This window comes from Corythoichthys intestinalis, chromosome 8 (assembly GCF_030265065.1).
Source record: "Corythoichthys intestinalis isolate RoL2023-P3 chromosome 8, ASM3026506v1, whole genome shotgun sequence".
NCBI classification, from domain to species: domain Eukaryota; kingdom Metazoa; phylum Chordata; class Actinopteri; order Syngnathiformes; family Syngnathidae; genus Corythoichthys; species Corythoichthys intestinalis.
In genome coordinates, this window is record NC_080402.1 from 28,918,802 (window position 1) to 28,937,060 (window position 18,259).

General features: G+C 38.2%; 2 protein-coding genes across 2 annotated transcripts; both read left to right on the forward strand.

Moving 5' to 3' along the window:
- Positions 1 to 263: 263 nt before the first annotated feature.
- ap1m2 (adaptor related protein complex 1 subunit mu 2) lies at positions 264 to 11,501 on the forward strand. Its single transcript, XM_057843568.1, has 12 exons — positions 264 to 495; positions 1,953 to 2,109; positions 5,334 to 5,401; positions 5,493 to 5,623; positions 5,709 to 5,856; positions 7,024 to 7,150; positions 7,221 to 7,363; positions 7,464 to 7,535; positions 7,630 to 7,788; positions 8,121 to 8,246; positions 8,430 to 8,505; positions 11,327 to 11,501. The coding sequence occupies exons 1-12, from the start codon at positions 454 to 456 to the stop codon at positions 11,350 to 11,352; spliced, it is 1,275 nt and encodes a 424-aa protein (XP_057699551.1). The 5' UTR covers positions 264 to 453; the 3' UTR covers positions 11,353 to 11,501.
- Positions 11,502 to 11,839: 338 nt separating this feature from the next.
- Positions 11,840 to 17,944, forward strand: cdkn2d (cyclin-dependent kinase inhibitor 2D (p19, inhibits CDK4)). The gene is made up of 3 exons (XM_057842519.1): positions 11,840 to 12,034; positions 12,223 to 12,389; positions 16,805 to 17,944. Exons 2-3 carry the CDS (start codon positions 12,255 to 12,257, stop codon positions 17,156 to 17,158), a joined length of 489 nt encoding a protein of 162 aa, XP_057698502.1. The 5' UTR covers positions 11,840 to 12,034; positions 12,223 to 12,254; the 3' UTR covers positions 17,159 to 17,944.
- The last annotated feature ends 315 nt before the right edge of the window (positions 17,945 to 18,259 follow it).

Sequence of the window (18,259 nt, forward strand, 5' to 3'; positions counted from 1 at the left end):
TGTCCCGTCCCCAACAAAAAGTGTACGTGCAGGTTATGCTGATATATCGTCCCTGCCAATATTGAGACCAAACCTACGCCCTTGGATTCAGGTATTCAACATCAACCGAAAAAAATACAACATGCATTTCCAATTGTCCCTTTAAAATGTTTGTTCACCGCACCGCTTCGACACGCACACAAAAAATCATCACAACCATTTGTGTACTCGTAGCGCCACTGAGTGTTCATTTTGAGAAGTGCACTCTCGTCTCGTGCCCAGGTGAGCTGCTGTCAATGTTTTACCTGGATACGATGACGTAACGACGCGTTCAGGAGAAGCGGCGCGGTGGAACACACGACCGTTGATAAATTACTTCGATGTGGGCGTTTTTTAAGATAGAAAACTGATTTTTATAAGAGTTGTAGACTTGTATTGGAAACTTTAAACTGTTTCTGTCCGTGTTCGTGTACTATGTCCCTCTCCGCTGTGTTTGTGTTGGACCTCAAGGGGAAGGTAAGATCAATTCATTGATCGAATTAGTTTTTTGTTGTTATTTAATACAAGCGGATAACGTGACCAAATAAACTTGGTCCAAAATGTAAGTTTTAGGCTGTCATTGTCTCGCTAGCTGTGAAACATTAATGACGATGTTAAAAATTGATGAAGTGCTTGTCAATGCATTATATTTTTACTTCCGGGTTGAGGAAAGGTATCTGTGGAGAACGCCTGCAGCATATAAATCTGTTTTCCTCAGGGCTGTTTGTCAAATATTAATCGTTTTGAAAATCAGATTTGATTAAATATAAATTTAGGGACCAGTGAGTAAGGCAATGTTGTTTTAAGGGATTACATTTAGTACAGAATGCACTGTGCAGGGTTTCTCAAAAACACATAAGTGCCACTAAGATTTTTAATTAAATGATTTATTGAACTTGGTTCGGCCAAATGCTTTCGTTAAAATGCCATTCTATTCTAAACAAATAAAAATACGGAATAATTCAACATATAATTTTATTTTTTACGAAGCAAAAAAAAAAAAAAAAAAAAAATCAATGAAAAAATAAAATAAATAAATAAATACAATATGATACAAACAATAAAAACAACAACAACAACAACAACAAAAAAGAAGAACCATTAGAAATAAGGGAACAGATATTTTTGCAGCTCACAATTCCAAAGCTTAGCGCACACACTGCAATGAATGTAGACAATACAGTGATCCCTTGTTTTTCGCGGTTAATGGGGACCAGAACCCGCCGCGAAAAGTGAAAAACCGCAAAGTAGTGCCCTCTACCCCCGCAAAAAATTCAATGTTGTGTTCACTGTATTTATTCAGATTTAGCATTGGAAAGATATGACATTTTTGCACTATTTTCCCCAAAGTATAATTTAAAAAAAACTGTTATACATATACATTTTAATAAGTGGTTTTTAAGCACTTCAAATATAATAATTATGATAAGTTTTAAACATTTTACTGTCTTACAGAATTATTTAAAAACAGGACTAAGGCAGAGAACTGCTTGGCTTTATTAAATGCTTCAGTGAGTGAGTTCACTCAAATCCAAAGCTGCTCACCTAAACACAATGAGTTGCCACAGCAACTGTTTAACAAGTTAAACGATGATTGACGCATGCGATCATTTGAAGCTCAGTTCTCTGGCAACATCAAACATCAACGTCTATCAATCAATGTTAACTTTAATAAGTAACTCCAGCGCACTCACTGCCTGGAACAGGGAGAAGGAAGGAGGGGGAGTGAGACTACACGATCGGCTCGGGACAGCTTGTCAGTTTTTTGTTTAATTGGAAAAAAAGGAAAAAAATCCGAGATGGACTGAGGGCGCGAAGCTTGAAGTGAGAAGTAGTGAGGGATCACTATATACTGTGATGTACCTGACCATACATCTTGTATGTGACTTCCACAATTTGTAGCACAAAATCATCTGATATGTTTCCGTGTTTAGGTGCTGATATGTCGGAACTACAAGGGCGACGTGGACATGGTGGAGATTGACCACTTCATGCCTCTCCTCATGCAACATGACGAGGAGGGGCTCATGTGTCCTGTGATGTCACATGGCAACGTTCACTTCATGTGGATCAAACACAGCAACCTCTACTGTATCCTTCACCTGTTTTCTTTTTCTTCACAAAGACCACAGAAGCTCTCAGCTGGGATGAGTGAACACATTAGGTACACCTATACCATCACCGTGAGATCCAGGGACTGAATACATTTGGTAATCTGAGTGTTCCAAAATATAGCAACTACCTCTTTGTATCATATAGTAAACATCCCAATGTTTCAGATTCATGAATTGCAACATGTTTTATAAAGATTCTTATTACTAGTTCTTTTTTTATTAGTAGGTTTTTTGCCTAAACGGCAGTTGAAGAGCTTTTTGGATTTTGGTGTAATTTTACGAATATAAACTTTCGACGAGTTCGTCAAAGCAACCGTGTCATTTTTAACGCTTAACTGCGAGGATAATTTACGTTTTTTGGCACGCCGTTAATAGCCCCTTCTCAACCCGGCACAGCAGACGTTGGTGATGACGCCGGTTGGCATCTCGACACTTCACGAAAGGAAGAGTGGTAGGCCTACGTCCAGCATCATGATTTCTCTCTGAACCTTTCTTTCCCAAGTCATTCTGTGATATAATCATCAGTAATTGCAAAAACAGACAAGTAGTTACAGTGCCTTGCAAAAGTATTCGGCCCCCTTGAATCTTGCAACCTTTCGCCACATTTCAGGCTTCAAACATAAAGATATGAAATTTAATTTTTTTGTCAAGAATCAACAACAAGTGGGACACAATCGTGAAGTGGAACAACATTTATTGGATAATTTAAACTTTTTTAACAAATAAAAAACTGAAAAGTGGGGCGTGCAATATTATTCGGACCCTTTACTTTCAGTGCAGCAAAGTCACTCCAGAAGTTCAGTGAGGATCTCTGAATGATCCAATGTTGTCCTAAATGGCCGATGTTGATAAATAGAATCCACCTGTGTGTAATCAAGTCGCCGTATAAATGCACCTGCTCTGTGATAATCTCAGGGTTCTGTTTAAAGTGCAGAGAGCATTATGAAAACCAAGGAACACACCAGGCAGGTCCGAGATACTGTTGTGGAGAAGTTTAAAGCCGGATTTGGATACAAAAAGATTTCCCAAGCTTTAAACATCTCAAGGAGCACTATGCAAGCCATCATATTGAAATGGAAGGAGCATCAGACTACTGCAAATCTACCAAGACCCGGCCGTCCTTCCAAACTTTCTTCTCAAACAAGGAGAAAACTGATCAGAGATGGAGCCAAGAGGCCCATGATCACTCTGGATGAACTGCAGAGATCTACAGCTGAGGTGGGAGAGTCTGTCCATAGGACAACAATCAGTCGTACACTGCACAAATCTGGCCTTTATGGAAGAGTGGCAAGAAGAAAGCCATTCCTCAAAGATATCCATAAAAAGTCTCGTTTAAAGTTTGCCACAAGCCACCTGGGAGACACACCAAACATGTGGAAGAAGGTGCTCTGGTCAGATGAAACCAAAATTGAACTTTTTGGCCATAATGCAAAACGATATGTTTGGCGTAAAAGCAACACAGCTCATCACCCTGAACACATCATCCCCACTGTCAAACATGGTGGTGGCAGCATCATGGTTTGGGCCGCTTTTCTTCAGCAGGGACAGGGAAGATGGTTAAAATTGACAGGAAGATGGATGCCACCAAATACAGGAACATTCTGGAAGAAAACCTGTTGGTATCTGCACAAGACCTGAGACTGGGACGGAGATTTATCTTCCAACAGGACAATGATCCAAAACATAAAGCCAAATCTATAATGGAATGGTTCAAAAATAAACGTATCCAGGTGTTAGAATGGCCAAGTCAAAGTCCAGACCTGAATCCAATCGAGAATCTGTGGAAAGAGCTGAAGACTGCTGTTCACAAACACTCTCCATCCAACCTCACTGAGCTCGAGCTGTTTTCCAAGGAAGAATGGGCAAGAATGTCAGTCTCTCGATGTGCAAAACTGATGGAAACATACCCCAAGCAACTTGCAGCTGTAATTGGAGCAAAAGGTGGAGCTACAAAGTATTAACGCAAGGGGGCCGAATAATATTGCATGCCCCACTTTTCTGTTTTTTATTTCTTAAAAAAGTTTAAATTATCCAATAAATTTTGTTCCACTTCACGATTGTGTCCCACTTGTTGTTGATTCTTGACAAAAAATTAAAATTTTATATCTTTATGTTTAAAGCCTGAAATGTGGCGAAAGGTTGCAAGGTTCAAGGGGGCCGAATACTTTTGCAAGGCACTGTATATAGATCTAGTAATACATATATCAAATTGACATGAATAGACAACCTTTCAGCTATCTTATGACAGGCAAGCAACAACAAAAACAGGTTGCAGGCACGACGAATAGGCAGTTGGTTTTGCCTTCCTATATCAAAGGAATTGCATCACATTTTAGAAAAGAGAAAAGCCATTAGGGGTCTACTTACATCTTTGAAAATCCAAGGTTGTATCCTACTAGGCTTTTAAAGCTGTCGTTGCTAAAATGTTGAAAACATGGATGTGATCGAGGAGCCGGGGAGAAATTCTTCTGCTTGACTCTCGCAAAATATGTCCAAATCCTTGCAGAAGAAGGTTTTTTTTGGCCACTTAGAGTCTCGAGCCTTTGTGTGAGCAATTCATAGCTATACATTGAGGTGGCATGATGAATCTCGTGCGAGAAAATATTTGGCAAATTTTGGCGAGGATAGCGTGGTGTTTTATTTTTGTATTTGAGTGCTGTCGAGGTCTTGGGGAAATTACGCCATCAGGCAGGGGCCGGCAGCGAGGCGCGTCCCTCGTTGCTAAGGTGTTGCTATGGTAATAAGTGAAAAACTATGCGGTCAATTAAAAAAAAATGTTGGTAATGTGAGTTGAGTTGAAAACGAATGATGCATTCAGTACAATTTAACCGAGTAAAACACTCATGAATTGAAGTATTGACCTGCCGTTTAATAAGTCTTTTCCATGACATCGAATGCGGCTTAGTGTCTTCAGAGTTTGTATGTTTTCATTCTTTTATAAATGGACTGTCTGAATCTATCAATCTATTAATGCCATTGGAAAAAGTCATTATGTTGCTGAACTGTCAGATAGATCTATGAGCTGAAGTACCAGGATCAGCTATAGCCATTTTCCATTAATTCTCACAAAAGCAGAAACCAGAGTTTAATTGGTAAATCGTGTGATTTTTATTCTTTTAAAATGTTCATGTCTTTACTATGATTTCAAGAAGTATATTTTACTGGTCAATTTCAATGGTACTTAACTTGATGTTCCTGCAGTGGTGGCCACCACTAACAAGAACTCTAATGCCTCACTTGTGTATTCCTTCCTCTACAAACTCGTCGAGGTCAGCATCTTTCCTTATCATGTTGTGCGACCATTTAAAATCTATCCCAAAAAAGTGATGTATAATAGAGCAAATTGTATTTTTTCTACAGGTATTCACGGAATATTTTAAGGAACTGGAGGAAGAGAGCATTCAGGACAACTTTGTGGTCGTGTATGAGCTCCTGGATGAGCTGATGGACTTTGGATTCCCTCAGACCACTGACAGCAAGATCCTTCAGGAGTGAGGATCAGCCAGATATACACAAATAATCGCTAGTCTGGAGTGTGTTTAAAAGTGCAGTGCTTCATCGTGTCTTTTTATGTAGGTACATTACACAGGAGGGTGCTAAACTTGAGGTGGCAAAGTCGAAAGTGCCGACCACGGTCACCAATGCCGTTTCCTGGAGGTCTGAGGGTATCAAATACAAAAAGAACGAGGTTTTTATTGATGTCATCGAGTCAATTAATGTGTTGGTAAGTTTTCTTTGACAAGAGAATAAGGAAATACTATACTGAAATATACTGACATCAACAGTTAATACATTATCAGGAAAAACATACTTTAAACAGGTTGACCGGTTGATCTTTGTAGGAGTCTTGGGATTTGATGATTTAACTACTAGATGGCGGGAAACACAGACAAGACTGAAAAAGCAGTTTCTGCTCTTGCACTCCTCTTTAAAAGGAACTGCTGTATTTTAATCCAAAACAACTGTTGTGTTTGATAGAACAATATGTCTATATGCTGCCATAGCAGATTCATGGCATATTAAGCCCCCGAACAATTTTCTAATTTGTCCGCTTTACCCTGGAAACCCCTGTTTACAGATGTCGCGCAACCGCTTTTGTTTCAACCCAGCCATAAAACGAAGGTAATTAATTATATTTATTATTCAAAATGCCTGTCATTTTTAGCTTGGAATCATTAATTAATGTCTAATATTTCGTAAAAAAAAAAAAAAAACGACTTCAAAAAATTATTCATTCACATATTTTACACTTTTAAACAAATTACGTCACAATGAAAAAAATGGTGTCTGTAAAAAAGTCACGGATATCTACCTCATAACTATTGCTTAATTGAAATTTTTTTTTGTTACTGTCGCCTTTTCTCCGATATGTTAGATGATAAATAATCGATCCAAAGAGAAAAAAAAAAACTTTTAAAAGGGTAAATATATGAAAAAGAAAATCTCAACCACTCCTCGACCCTTGTTATTACATGTTTCACCCATAAAATCCCCCCAAAATCCAGCTCTGGCCATTCACAGCTGTGTCTTGACACTCAGTGATACATGCTACATGGAGTTTTTGGATCAAAACAAGTACGCGATAATATCTCGTTAATGTCATGGCTTCTTTAATTCTGCTCTCGCGTGCTCTCACCTCCAGAGAGGGTTTTGCTGTTTAATTTTTTTTTTTTTTTTTTTAAATGCCCTCCTGTTCAACATTTTTCTTCCCCCAGAAAATTGAGATTCTAAGCTTTCCAATAATGTATCAGACATGCATATTGGACAATTTTGAAAGTTGGCCAAATTGGGGGTCTCAGACTAGAACTTCAAGTCACCTGAGTGTTTTCCGCCAGATGTTCTGTTTCATGGGATCTCTGGGCAATTTCTTTTTCCAATTTTTCTTATTTAGGTAAATGCAAACGGCAGTGTGATGAGCAGCGACATCGTAGGCAGCATCAAACTAAAGACCATGCTGTCAGGGATGCCCGAACTGCGACTCGGCCTCAACGATAGGGTGCTTTTCGCGCTTACCGGACGTACGTATGTTGTGACTGCCTTTGTGAGTTCCTCATAGCAAATTATCAGACAGTTTTGTTGTCTTTTCAGGTGACAAGGGGAAGACAGTAGCGATGGAAGATGTGAAGTTCCACCAATGTGTGCGTCTGTCACGCTTCGAGAATGACCGCACTATTTCTTTTATTCCTCCAGATGGGGAGTCTGAGCTTATGTCCTACCGCATAAATACCCATGTAAGTCGCAAACCTATGTACACTATGGTCTCCTGTCTATAGTATGCTCTACCCCCGAATCATTTTCAACCATATTTGGTGATGATGTTCTGTGTCATAGGTGAAACCACTGATATGGATTGAATCAATAATAGAAAAGTTCTCTCACAGCAGAGTGGAAATCATGGTGAAGGTACAGAGCCCTGAATTGTTTCAATGACAAACATTGAGTCAAGCACACAAGCATTTTTCATGTCGATTGCCCATTCTATTTTGTAATGTTTTAGGCAAAGGGCCAGTTCAAAAAACAATCTGTGGCAAACAATGTGGAGGTGAGGGTTCCTGTTCCCAGTGACGCCGACTCGCCCAAGTTCAAAACCAGCACGGGTAATGCCAAATATGTACCGGAGAAGAACCTGGTGGTGTGGACTATCAAATCTTTCCCAGTAAGAATAGTTTTTTTACATTTTGTTTTCTTTTGGCTTATTAAAAAAAATCATATCACTGACATTGGGCAAAATTCCATGCATGCAATTTTTCTCGAAAATGTTTATTAGCCCTAAACGCTAGTTCATCAAAAAAGGGCAAGCCGTTTTCAACTCTAGACTGACTCACATGGGGTTACAGAGCCGTATGGATTTTTGAAAAAAAAAATTTGAAAAATGGCCAGATCTGGATGCAAGAGGATTTTGGCCAGGAATGACGATACACATTTTGTTTTAGTTGATAATTTATTTGGCCTTGACAAATTCTATCTACTGTATTTTCAACCATGTAGGGAGGAAAAGAGTTTCTCATGAGGGCTCACTTTGGTCTGCCCAGTGTGGAGAATGATGAGCTTGAGGGCAAACCTCCCATTACTGTCAAATTTGAAATCCCTTACTTTACAGTGTCTGGAATACAGGTATGAATATTTTCTGTTCGCATGTTTTTTAAGTGGTTGGAATTACCTTGATGTACCCGCTAATTAGAGGATTCACAAGTAAAGCATTTTTTGCATGTCATGTTAAAATTAATACCTACTTCGGAGATGAAATGATTTGAAAATGTTGCCGCTATTACAGACCTCGAAACATGTTTTTAACAGGTGAGATACATGAAGATAATAGAAAAAAGTGGTTACCAGGCATTGCCGTGGGTCCGCTACATTACTCAAAGTGGAGGTAATTGACTTCATTCAATTGATTATATTAGGTCTATTATTATTTATTGTCCGATCAAAACTGAATATGCTCACTGATCACCGGGTCCTAGAGAGCCCCTATCCAGCTTGTTTTTCATGTCTCCCTCCTCCAACACACCTGAATCAAATACAGTGGTACCTCTACTTACGAACGCCTCTATATACAGAATTTTCAGATTAAGACACGCCTCAGTGGGAAAATATTGCCTCTTGTTACGAAAGAAATTTCAGGATATGAAAGGCAAAAATACAGTATGGTTGGTACTCGCAGTTCCCAGAGTTTACTGAATGTAACATACTTACAGCTGCTCTGCCATTGGCTATTACCTAGCATTCCTGGCATCCAATTGGCTAAGAAGGACCTCTACTGTATGTGTGTATCCCAGTGTCCTCTTCATTCGCCCTTTGTGTTCCAACAGCTTTACATACATATTGTACAGTGATCCCTCGCTACCTCGCGCTTCAAACTTTGCGCCCTCAATCCATTGCAGATTTTTTTCAATTAAAAAAAAAAAAAAAATACAGATTAGCTGTCTCGAGCCGATTGCTCTCCCTCTCCCTCCCTTTCCCTGCTCTTTGTTCGTCAGGCAGGCAGTGTACGTGAACTGGAGTTGTTTATTAAAGTTAACAATGATCGAAAGATGAATGTGTTTGATCTTGCCGGAGTCACAAACTTCTGAAGTGCTGCATGTGTCAATCATCGTTTAACTTGTTAAACAGTTGCTGTGGCAACTCATTGTGTGTAAGTGAGCGGCTCAGAGCGGATTTGAGTAGACTCATTCAGTGAAGCATTTAATAAAGCCAAGCATTTTTCTACTACTACTTTATTCTTGTTTAAAAATAATTCGGTGGGACAGTAACATGTTTAAAACTTATCATGATTATAACATTTTAAGTGCTGAATTTTTTTAAAATTAAAAAAATAGGCTATATATCCAAATATATATTTTTTTATTATACTTTGAGGAAAAAAAAGTGAAAAAACATGCATCTCATATGTATGCTAAATCTGAATAAATACATTGAATACTTTTTTTTTTTTTTTTTTTACGCTACTTTGCGATTTTTCACTTATCGCGGCAGATTCTGGTCCCCAATAACCGCGAAAAAACGAGGGACCGCTATTACCTTTTTTTTTTTTTTTTTTTTTTTTTTTTTTTTACTGTATTCTTGTTTTTTTTTTTTACATTATGCATAACTCCGATTTTATGTTAATTGTCCAATAATCTAATTGTAACATGTATTTGTAACATGCTTTGTTCCATTTTTATGCATTATAAAAGATTTATGTCTGAAATTTGGGGAGCTTGGAACGGATTAGGATATTTACATGGAAAACACGTCTTTACGTACAGAATTTTCAAGTTATGAAACTACTTCCAGAACCAATTAATTTTGTAAGTAGAGGTACCACTGTGATCAGGCTCCTGCAGAGTTTGCTGATGAGCTGATCATTTGATTCAGGTGTGTTAATGGAGACATGGAAAACAAGCTGGATAGGGGCTCTCAAAGACCGGACTTGGGCACCCCAGGGGTAGACATACTGTACACGATGGCGTACCGCACTAAAGCTATTTTTAGACCTTGACGTCACATCGTAAAGCGGAAGTAAAGCAAGAGTGGGACATTATAGACCCGCCCTCGCATAGAAACAATGTTAATTCTGCTACTTTTCTCCGGTAATCTGTCAAAAACGAACATGCCAATCACACAATGCTTTTTTGGAACATGTAGAAACAACTCTAGACATTACGACATATGAAGGATGTTTCTTCATACGTTTTCCGAAACCAAAACTCGGAGGAAAAAATGTGAAGAATTAATCAACTTGCGCGGACGTTTTAACGCCAGCTACAGTAGGTGAAGCCAGGGTGAAGCCATTCACATTTCATATGCAGTAAACATTTGTTGGGTTGGCATGGTCTTTCAGAGGACAAAGAGGTAAGCCATTTTGATATTTTTAACTTATTTTTTAGCGTGACGTTGTGCCGTGCTGCTTCTGTCCGACAATGAATGACCTGAAAAGAATTAAAATGGTATTTGACTGCCAGTTACCTTTTCTGTTGTAAAAAAAAAACTTTAGTAAGGGGTAAGTGTAAATAAATTATAGAATTAAGATATGTTATCAATGAAAAAAATTAAAAGTGTTCGTTTGCTGTCACTGACTAGCATTTGCGATAGCTACACAAAACTAACTGAATTACCCCCAAGAATGGTCAGAGACTTAGGACAACCAGAGGATATAATATATAAGAAAGACAGGGCTGGTGGTAAAGGATAGCTTGTTGAAACAGGAGAATGTCTTTGTCAGTCGCGTAAGAAAAAGGTGTCGATAAAAAAGCTAAGGCTATGCTTAGATCAGCTTGTTTTTTTCGTCTTTTTCAGCCGTCGGCACTCAAGCCATCTCTTTAACTGAACATTTTTATGTTCTTCCACATCTTTGCCAGTAAATTTGGCACCAGGGACATAATCTTCGGAGAGAATTGGTTGGTTCAGCTCTGTAATCATCTTCGTACATGATTTCCATTCATTTCCTATTAGGGACAAACGGTGGTATCCCCCCCTTAGCAACAGTAGCTAACGTCATGAATATTAATGAGTGGAAGTGACGTGTTGCTTGCGGTACGCCATTGTATGCTGCCTATCATTAAAAAAAAAAAAAAAAAATTCAGATTCAAAATGGTAATGTCTCTGTATATTTAATATATTTGCAGTATTTTTGTTTTGATAATTTATTGCTCAACGTGTGTAAAATATGATGCCAGTCCAATATTTTTAATGAATATGTTTTTTTTTTATAGATTACCAGCTACGGACCAATATGTAAAGCCTGACGAAGACGAACATTTTAAATTTACAGTAGTTGACTGATGGAATTTCTCCTGAACTACTCATTGTCACTGATTTTCCAGATTAAAATCTGTTCGGAAGTGGATTTGTATTTTTCCTAATGTTTAACATTTCTAAAACCAAATAAAGTTCATGTTTATTCAAATGGTTTCGTCTGTATTTCATATTTTTCATATTGTTCTGCATTTGCAATAATACTGGTTAATTCCAGTATTGCATCACCTTTTTAAATGGATAGAATTCCACGTTAAATGGAAAAACATACACACGCTTGTCGAGTGAGTAAAAAGACCTGAATGAATTTCGTCCACAAACGTGAACGAATACAAATCGCCCGCTTTATCCTTCACGCGTTCTGATTGGCCGATTCTTACTGTTACCACGGTGATAGTGTAGTAACGGAGTTTTGCCCTCGTCTCTTTACCAAACATGGTAAGACTCCACCCTCCTGGCAAGCCGTGATTGGTCGACGCGTGCTCCTCCTCGGTGTTTGTAAATTGTACACTCGAAACGCAGTTGTGTCGCCCTCAGCGCGTAAATTTAATGTTCTTACGTTTAAAACATTCGTCCTTCGTATTCCATTCAAGTATTACTCGTCTTTGACTGCAACAGGCGTAGAGAACTCAGCCACGTCGCTAATTCCAAAAGAACACACCAAGGTAGGCTTTTCCACCCTCTTTTCGCCGGTGTCTTTCAAGTTAGCCGTTAGCTTACGTGCTAACCGCCTTAAAAGCCTCTCGACTTCGACGCTTTTGGACGAACGCCGCCGACAGAACGTACGGAGTTCCTCCTCCCTCGTCGCCTTTATTATTGAGTGAGGCGTCTTTCCTGCCATCCTTTCTCCCAGAGATCAGTCGTGAAGAGAAAGCAGAGGCGGATATGGTTCAGATACGCGACACCGAAGGGTTGACGAGAGCGGCGGCCAGGGGGAACCTCGACGAAGTGCGAAGGATTCTGGAAGAATACAGGCTGCATCCCGATACGGTCAATCGGTTCGGCAGGACGGCGCTACAGGTAAAGAAAGTGCAGGCGTGCCAGTAGTGTGTTTAAACATATATTTAATGTCCCGTTTAACACATTTAACACACATTTAACCTTTGGATGTCATCGTCTAGATCCGTCATTGGCACTCTGAGGTAAACCTCCAACTTTCAATAAATTGGACGTCTATCGATGTCAATGTAGAGCAATGAGTTAAATATATCTCAGTTTAAAAATATATATTAACTTTAGTGTTATTTGGAGCTGTTTTGTATATAACTGTAGACTTCATAATGATATTGACGGGACATGTGGCGCGGGGCCGATTTGTAGGGGGCATGTTGGAGTGGCCGTCAAAGCTTACCGAGAGAAATCACAAAGAGCTTTTTTTGTTGAAAATTCTTTTGGATAAATGGTTAAATCCCAAAATTCCTAATAGATATGGGCCTAAAACAGTCTTGATTATTGGTTAAACGTAAAAAAAAAAAACAAAAAAAAACAACAACAACAACAAAAAGCAGGCAGTTATTATTTATTTTACGTAAATATGTTGAATGTGCTGCTTGTCTTTATGCCATTGTGGTGCCGCCTGATCACCACAAAGTGCTTTTTACGTTGAAAATTATTGTGAATAAATGCTTAAATCCCTGAATTCTTTATAGATATGTACGTAAAACAGTCTTGATTCTTGGTTAAAAGTGTAAAAAAAAAAAAAAAAACTGCAGTAATCATTTATTTTCGTAAATATGTCAAGTACAGTGCTAGTCTGTTAGTTAATGTAGCTAGCGGCCGCCTTACGTAAACAGAGCTTTTCCGGTTAAAATTCTTGTGAATAAATTCTTAAATCCCTGAATTATTTATAGATATGGATGTAAAACGGTCTTGATTCTTGTTTAAAAGTTAAAAAAAACAAAACAAAACGTGCAGTAATCATTTATTTTCGTAAATACAGTATGTCGAAGTACAGTGCTAGTCTGTTAGTGAATGTAGCTAGCGGCTGCCTTATGTAAACAGAGCTTTTCCTGTTAAAATTCTTGTGAATAAATGCTTAAATCCCTGAATTATTTATAGCTATGGATGTAAAACAGTCTTGATTCTTGGTTAAAAGTAAAAAAAAACAAAACGTGCTGTAATCATTTATTTTCGTAAATATATCCAAGTACAGTGCTAGGCTGTTAGTGAATGTAGCTAGCGGCCGCCTTATGTAAACAGAGCTTTTCCGGTGAAAATTCTCGTGTATAAAATTTTTTAAATCCCCTAATTTTTTTTATAGATATGGACGTTAAACAGTCTCGATTCTTGTTTAAAAGCCCCCCCCAAAAAATGCGCAGTTAGCTTTTTTTTTTTTTTTTTTTAACGCAAATATGTCGAAGTACAATGCTAGTCTGTTAGTGAATGTAGCTAGTGGCCGTCTTGTGCAAAAAGAGCTTTTCTGGTGAAAATTCACGTGAAAAAATGCTCAAATCCCTGTATTCTTTATAGATATGGACGTAAAACAGTCTTGATTCTTGGTTAAAATTAAAAAAAAAAAAAAAAAAAAGTGCAGTAATCTTTTATTTTCGTAAATATGTCGAAGTACAGTGCTAGTCTGTTAGTGAATGTATGAATGTAGCTAGCGGCCGCCTTATGTAAACAGCCTTTCCGGTGAAAATTCTTGTGAATAAATGCTTTAATCCCTGAATTATTTATAGATATGGACGTAAAACAGTCTTGATTCTTGGTTAAAAGCAAAAAAAAATATGTGCAGTTAGCATTTATTTTACGTAATTATGTCGAGGTACACTGCTAGTCTGTTAGTAAATGTAGCTAGTGGCTGACTTATGTAAAAAGAGCTTTTCCGGTGAAAATTCTCGTGAATAAATGCTTAAATCCCTGAATTCTTTATAGATATGGATATAAAACAGTCTTGATAAAAGTTATAAATATAATAGTAAATATAAAAGTAAAAAAAAAAAAAACGTGCAGAAATCATTTATTTTCATAACTATATCGAAGTACAGTGCTAGTCTGTTAGTAAATGTAGCTAACGGCCGCCTGATGTAAACAGCTTTTCCGGTGAAAATTCTCGTGAATAAATGCTTAAATCCCTGAATTATTTATAGATATGGATGTGAAACAGTCTCGAGTCTTGGTTAAAAGCTTTAAAAAAAAAAAAGTGCAGTAATCATTTATTTTACGTAAATATGTCGAAGTACAGTGCTAGTATGTCAGTCAATGTGCCAGCTGCCATATGTACACAAAGAGCTTTTTCCGTTGAAAATTCTTGTACATAAATGATTAAGTCCGTGAAATCTTTATAGATATGGATGTAAAAGAGTGTCAATTTTTGGTTAAAGGCATAAAAAAACGTGCAGGTAGCATTTATTTTACGTAAATATTGAGAACTACGAGTAGTCACAATGCTAGTCTGTTAGTAAATGTAGCTAGCGGCCGCCTTATGTAAACGGAGCTTTTCCAGTGAAAATTCTTGTGAATAAATGCTTAAATCCCTGAATTCTTTATAGATATGGACGTAAAACAGTCTCGATTCTTGGTTAAAAGCAAAACAAAAACAAAAAAAAAACGTGCATTTGCATAGCATAACATAACACTTGGGAATTTTATTTTTGAAAGTGCAATCTTAGCAAGCCTTTGTTTTACATCCCTAAAATTGATTCTGCAACCATTAAATGTTCCTCCTCTAGGGATGGGAATCGAAATCCTATTCCAATTCGGAACCGGTTCCGAGTGTTTCGAGGCCTCGACATCACAATGAAAAAGCCCTAACGATCCCTTTAACGATTCCTAAAGACGCGTATTGCGTCGTGACGTGTCTTGTTGTCCAGACGCATCAAACTAGCATGGCGCCAAGAACCACTCGCTCCAAAGTTTGACTAAACTTCACCAGGAAAGAGTGTGAAAATGAAAGGTTACGACGTGTAAGCACGAGCATTGCAGCCACAAACATAAAAATGACAGCACGTAGGTTCAAACGCTCGAAAGTGTGTCCTCACTTCACGAGGAAAAATTACAACAAAGCGACTTGCAGTCATTGCAAGGTGGAGGTAACTGCATCGGGAGGGAATACGACTGCGCTGTCCTCATAGAGAGGCCAAAGCTCAGTTCTGGCTATACAGCTAGCTAAACTCCCAAATGACGATGTAGAAGACGTTGGTATAATTTGCTGACTTTATTCAACCATCACTTGAAGAGTGAAACTAAGAATAGAAATGAAACAAATCAATTTTGTCCCCAATAACAAACAGGTTTGCATCAACGTAAATCAGCGATGATTAGCTGCTAATAACAGTATGGTTAGCATTCGTTCGCTAGCATTAGCACATCGTTCAAACCACTACACAACTGGATTTAAGTGTCCGATCGCGAGTGGAAACACAACAACAACAACACAAAAGATGATACATACAGGCGTTGCCTCTGTAGATATTAACATTAACAAAGAACGTAGGCTCGTAGAAGTGTTTCCCTCTCTCACTTCGCTCGCTCACTCGCTTGGATGTGGCATTTCTTCGGGTGCCCAAACTGCGGCCCGCGGCCCAAATACGGCCCGCCTCCACATTTGGTCCGGCCATTTTTAATTTTTTTCCCCCCTCAATCGTGTTATTTATTTCCTGGCCTTTTTCCTTGAAGAATTCAGAGAGGGTTATTTGGTTATTATCTATTTAATTAATAGTGTTTTTATTATTAATTATTATCATTATATTATTATTTTTATTTTTTTTACTTTCATTCCGTGAAGAATCCAGAAAGGGTTATTTGATTGTGGCTTTCTGAAAAACAATATTTTTTTACATTTATGCACTTCTGCAATCGTCACACTTTTTCTGTTACAAACTGACCCCGGCCCCTCATCAGAGAAGGGAAAAGTTATGTGGCCCTCACAGGAAAAAGTTTGGGGACCCCTGCTTTAACACATATTGCCAAAGGCAGAACAACAACCTATCTGACAATATATACCAATATTTTTTATTTCTATTAGATAAATGTTTCAGTAAAATGTTACACATTCTTGTGTATTTGCCACTTATTGCCACAGTTAACATTGAGGCTTTGGGCCTCTTTTGATTTCGTTGTGAGTTTGTAAGGTTGTGAGTTCTAATTAAACAAACTCGATGCCAATCAAAACGTTTGTTCTTTTTCCCCAAATTAGAATCGATAATAGAATCGATAAAGAATCGAATCGTTAAGCAATATCGATAATGGAATTGGAATCGTAAAAATCCTATCAATTCCCATCCCTATCCTCCTCCGATTACTCGATTCTTCGAACTAACTAGTTGATAGATTGATCAACTACTAAAATAATTGGAAGCTGCCGCCCTACTATTTTGTTTAATTGGTGTTTCAACCAAGGAGCTCTTGATGGATTTGCAGATTTTTTTGGTGCACAGTTTAAGTGTTAATGACACTGAAAGAATTAAGTCTTAGTTTTTTTTGTTTGCATTCAGGTGATGATGATGGGAAACTCTGGTGTCGCCCGTTTGCTCCTGGAAAAAGGAGCTAACCCCAACTTGCAGGACGAGGGCGGGATCGCTCCGATCCATGACGCCGCTCGCTCAGGCTTTGTGGATACTCTGCGCGTGCTGGTAGAATACGGCGCCTCGGTGAACGTGGCGGACCGATACGGTGCGCTGCCCATCCACTTGGCCATACGGGAGGGCCACCATGAAGCCGTGGAGTTCCTGGCGCCGCTCTCTGACCTGAGGCACGCCAACGCCTCTGGCCAGACGCCCGTCGACGTGGCCCGGGTGTACCATCAGCCCGACATGATCCGGCTGCTTTTCGATCACATTCGCTCATAGTCTCGGGCCGTTCCCGTTCCAACCTGTTGACTTGAATTCGTTGGAGTTTATGTGCAAGTTTATTTGTTCTTTTTCTTAGCTTCCGAGTTCATACACGATGCACTTATGTGGTCATGGCAGCTATTTTTCAGTTGGTGGTTTTGCACAGTGCAATGTTGGCACCTTATTTACTAATATGTATTTATGTTTGCTCTTTGAATTAATTGGGAGTGCACATTAATTATTCTGATCTCCCAGTGTTTGTGGTCATTTGTAGCAATTGTAACAGTTGAGTTGTCTTTTTTTAATGTTCTGAAACTTGAAGTGGTGCAAAATGAACTTAACCTGGCATTACTTGTTGCATGAAATTAGATGAATTTAGACTGAATTATTTATTACTGAAATAGCAGTCATTCTTTTTTTACATTTTCTTTTAATTTATACTCAGAATACCTTTAATACAGAGAAGTGGGGGGAAAAAATCAGTTTGCTGTTTGAATATGAAGGCACAAAATAAACTTGGTCAGTTCTAAGGTGTTGGTTCAGATGTGTTTCATTCCATATTTAATGTTTTTTTTTTTTGCCGCAAACATATGTAGTACTTATGTTTAATGTCTGAGGTCACTGCAAAAAGTTGAATTATTGGAGGTCCACGTGAAACCCTACGATTTCATGAATATTTTTGGGTCTAGAATTGGGGGGGGAAACGAAGTCTATAGGTGCTAAATTATGATGCAGGCAGGCTGGAACAGACATGAGCATCAGGGGAGTGCAGTAACTCACCATTTCCAGCAGTCTGCACTCTTTCTTATTTATGTGGACAATTTCCTTTGGTATTGTGTTCTGTTGCCATCGGTTGAGTCGTCAAGACAATAATACCTGTATGTTGGTTTACTCCAAAATAACTCAAATTTAGACATTTTTCACTTCAGGGTCTTCTCAAATTTCTTGCTAGTGGTTTAAATTTGAACCTTTTTTAGGTTCAATCATTTTATAGTAAATATTGACTTAATTTTCTAATTTAAACCTTTTTTTCTTTTTAATAATAGAAAGTAAATGTTATTTAATTTCATTTAAAAATATACTTGAAGTAAAAAAATGCAAATATTCTTCATATTAAAA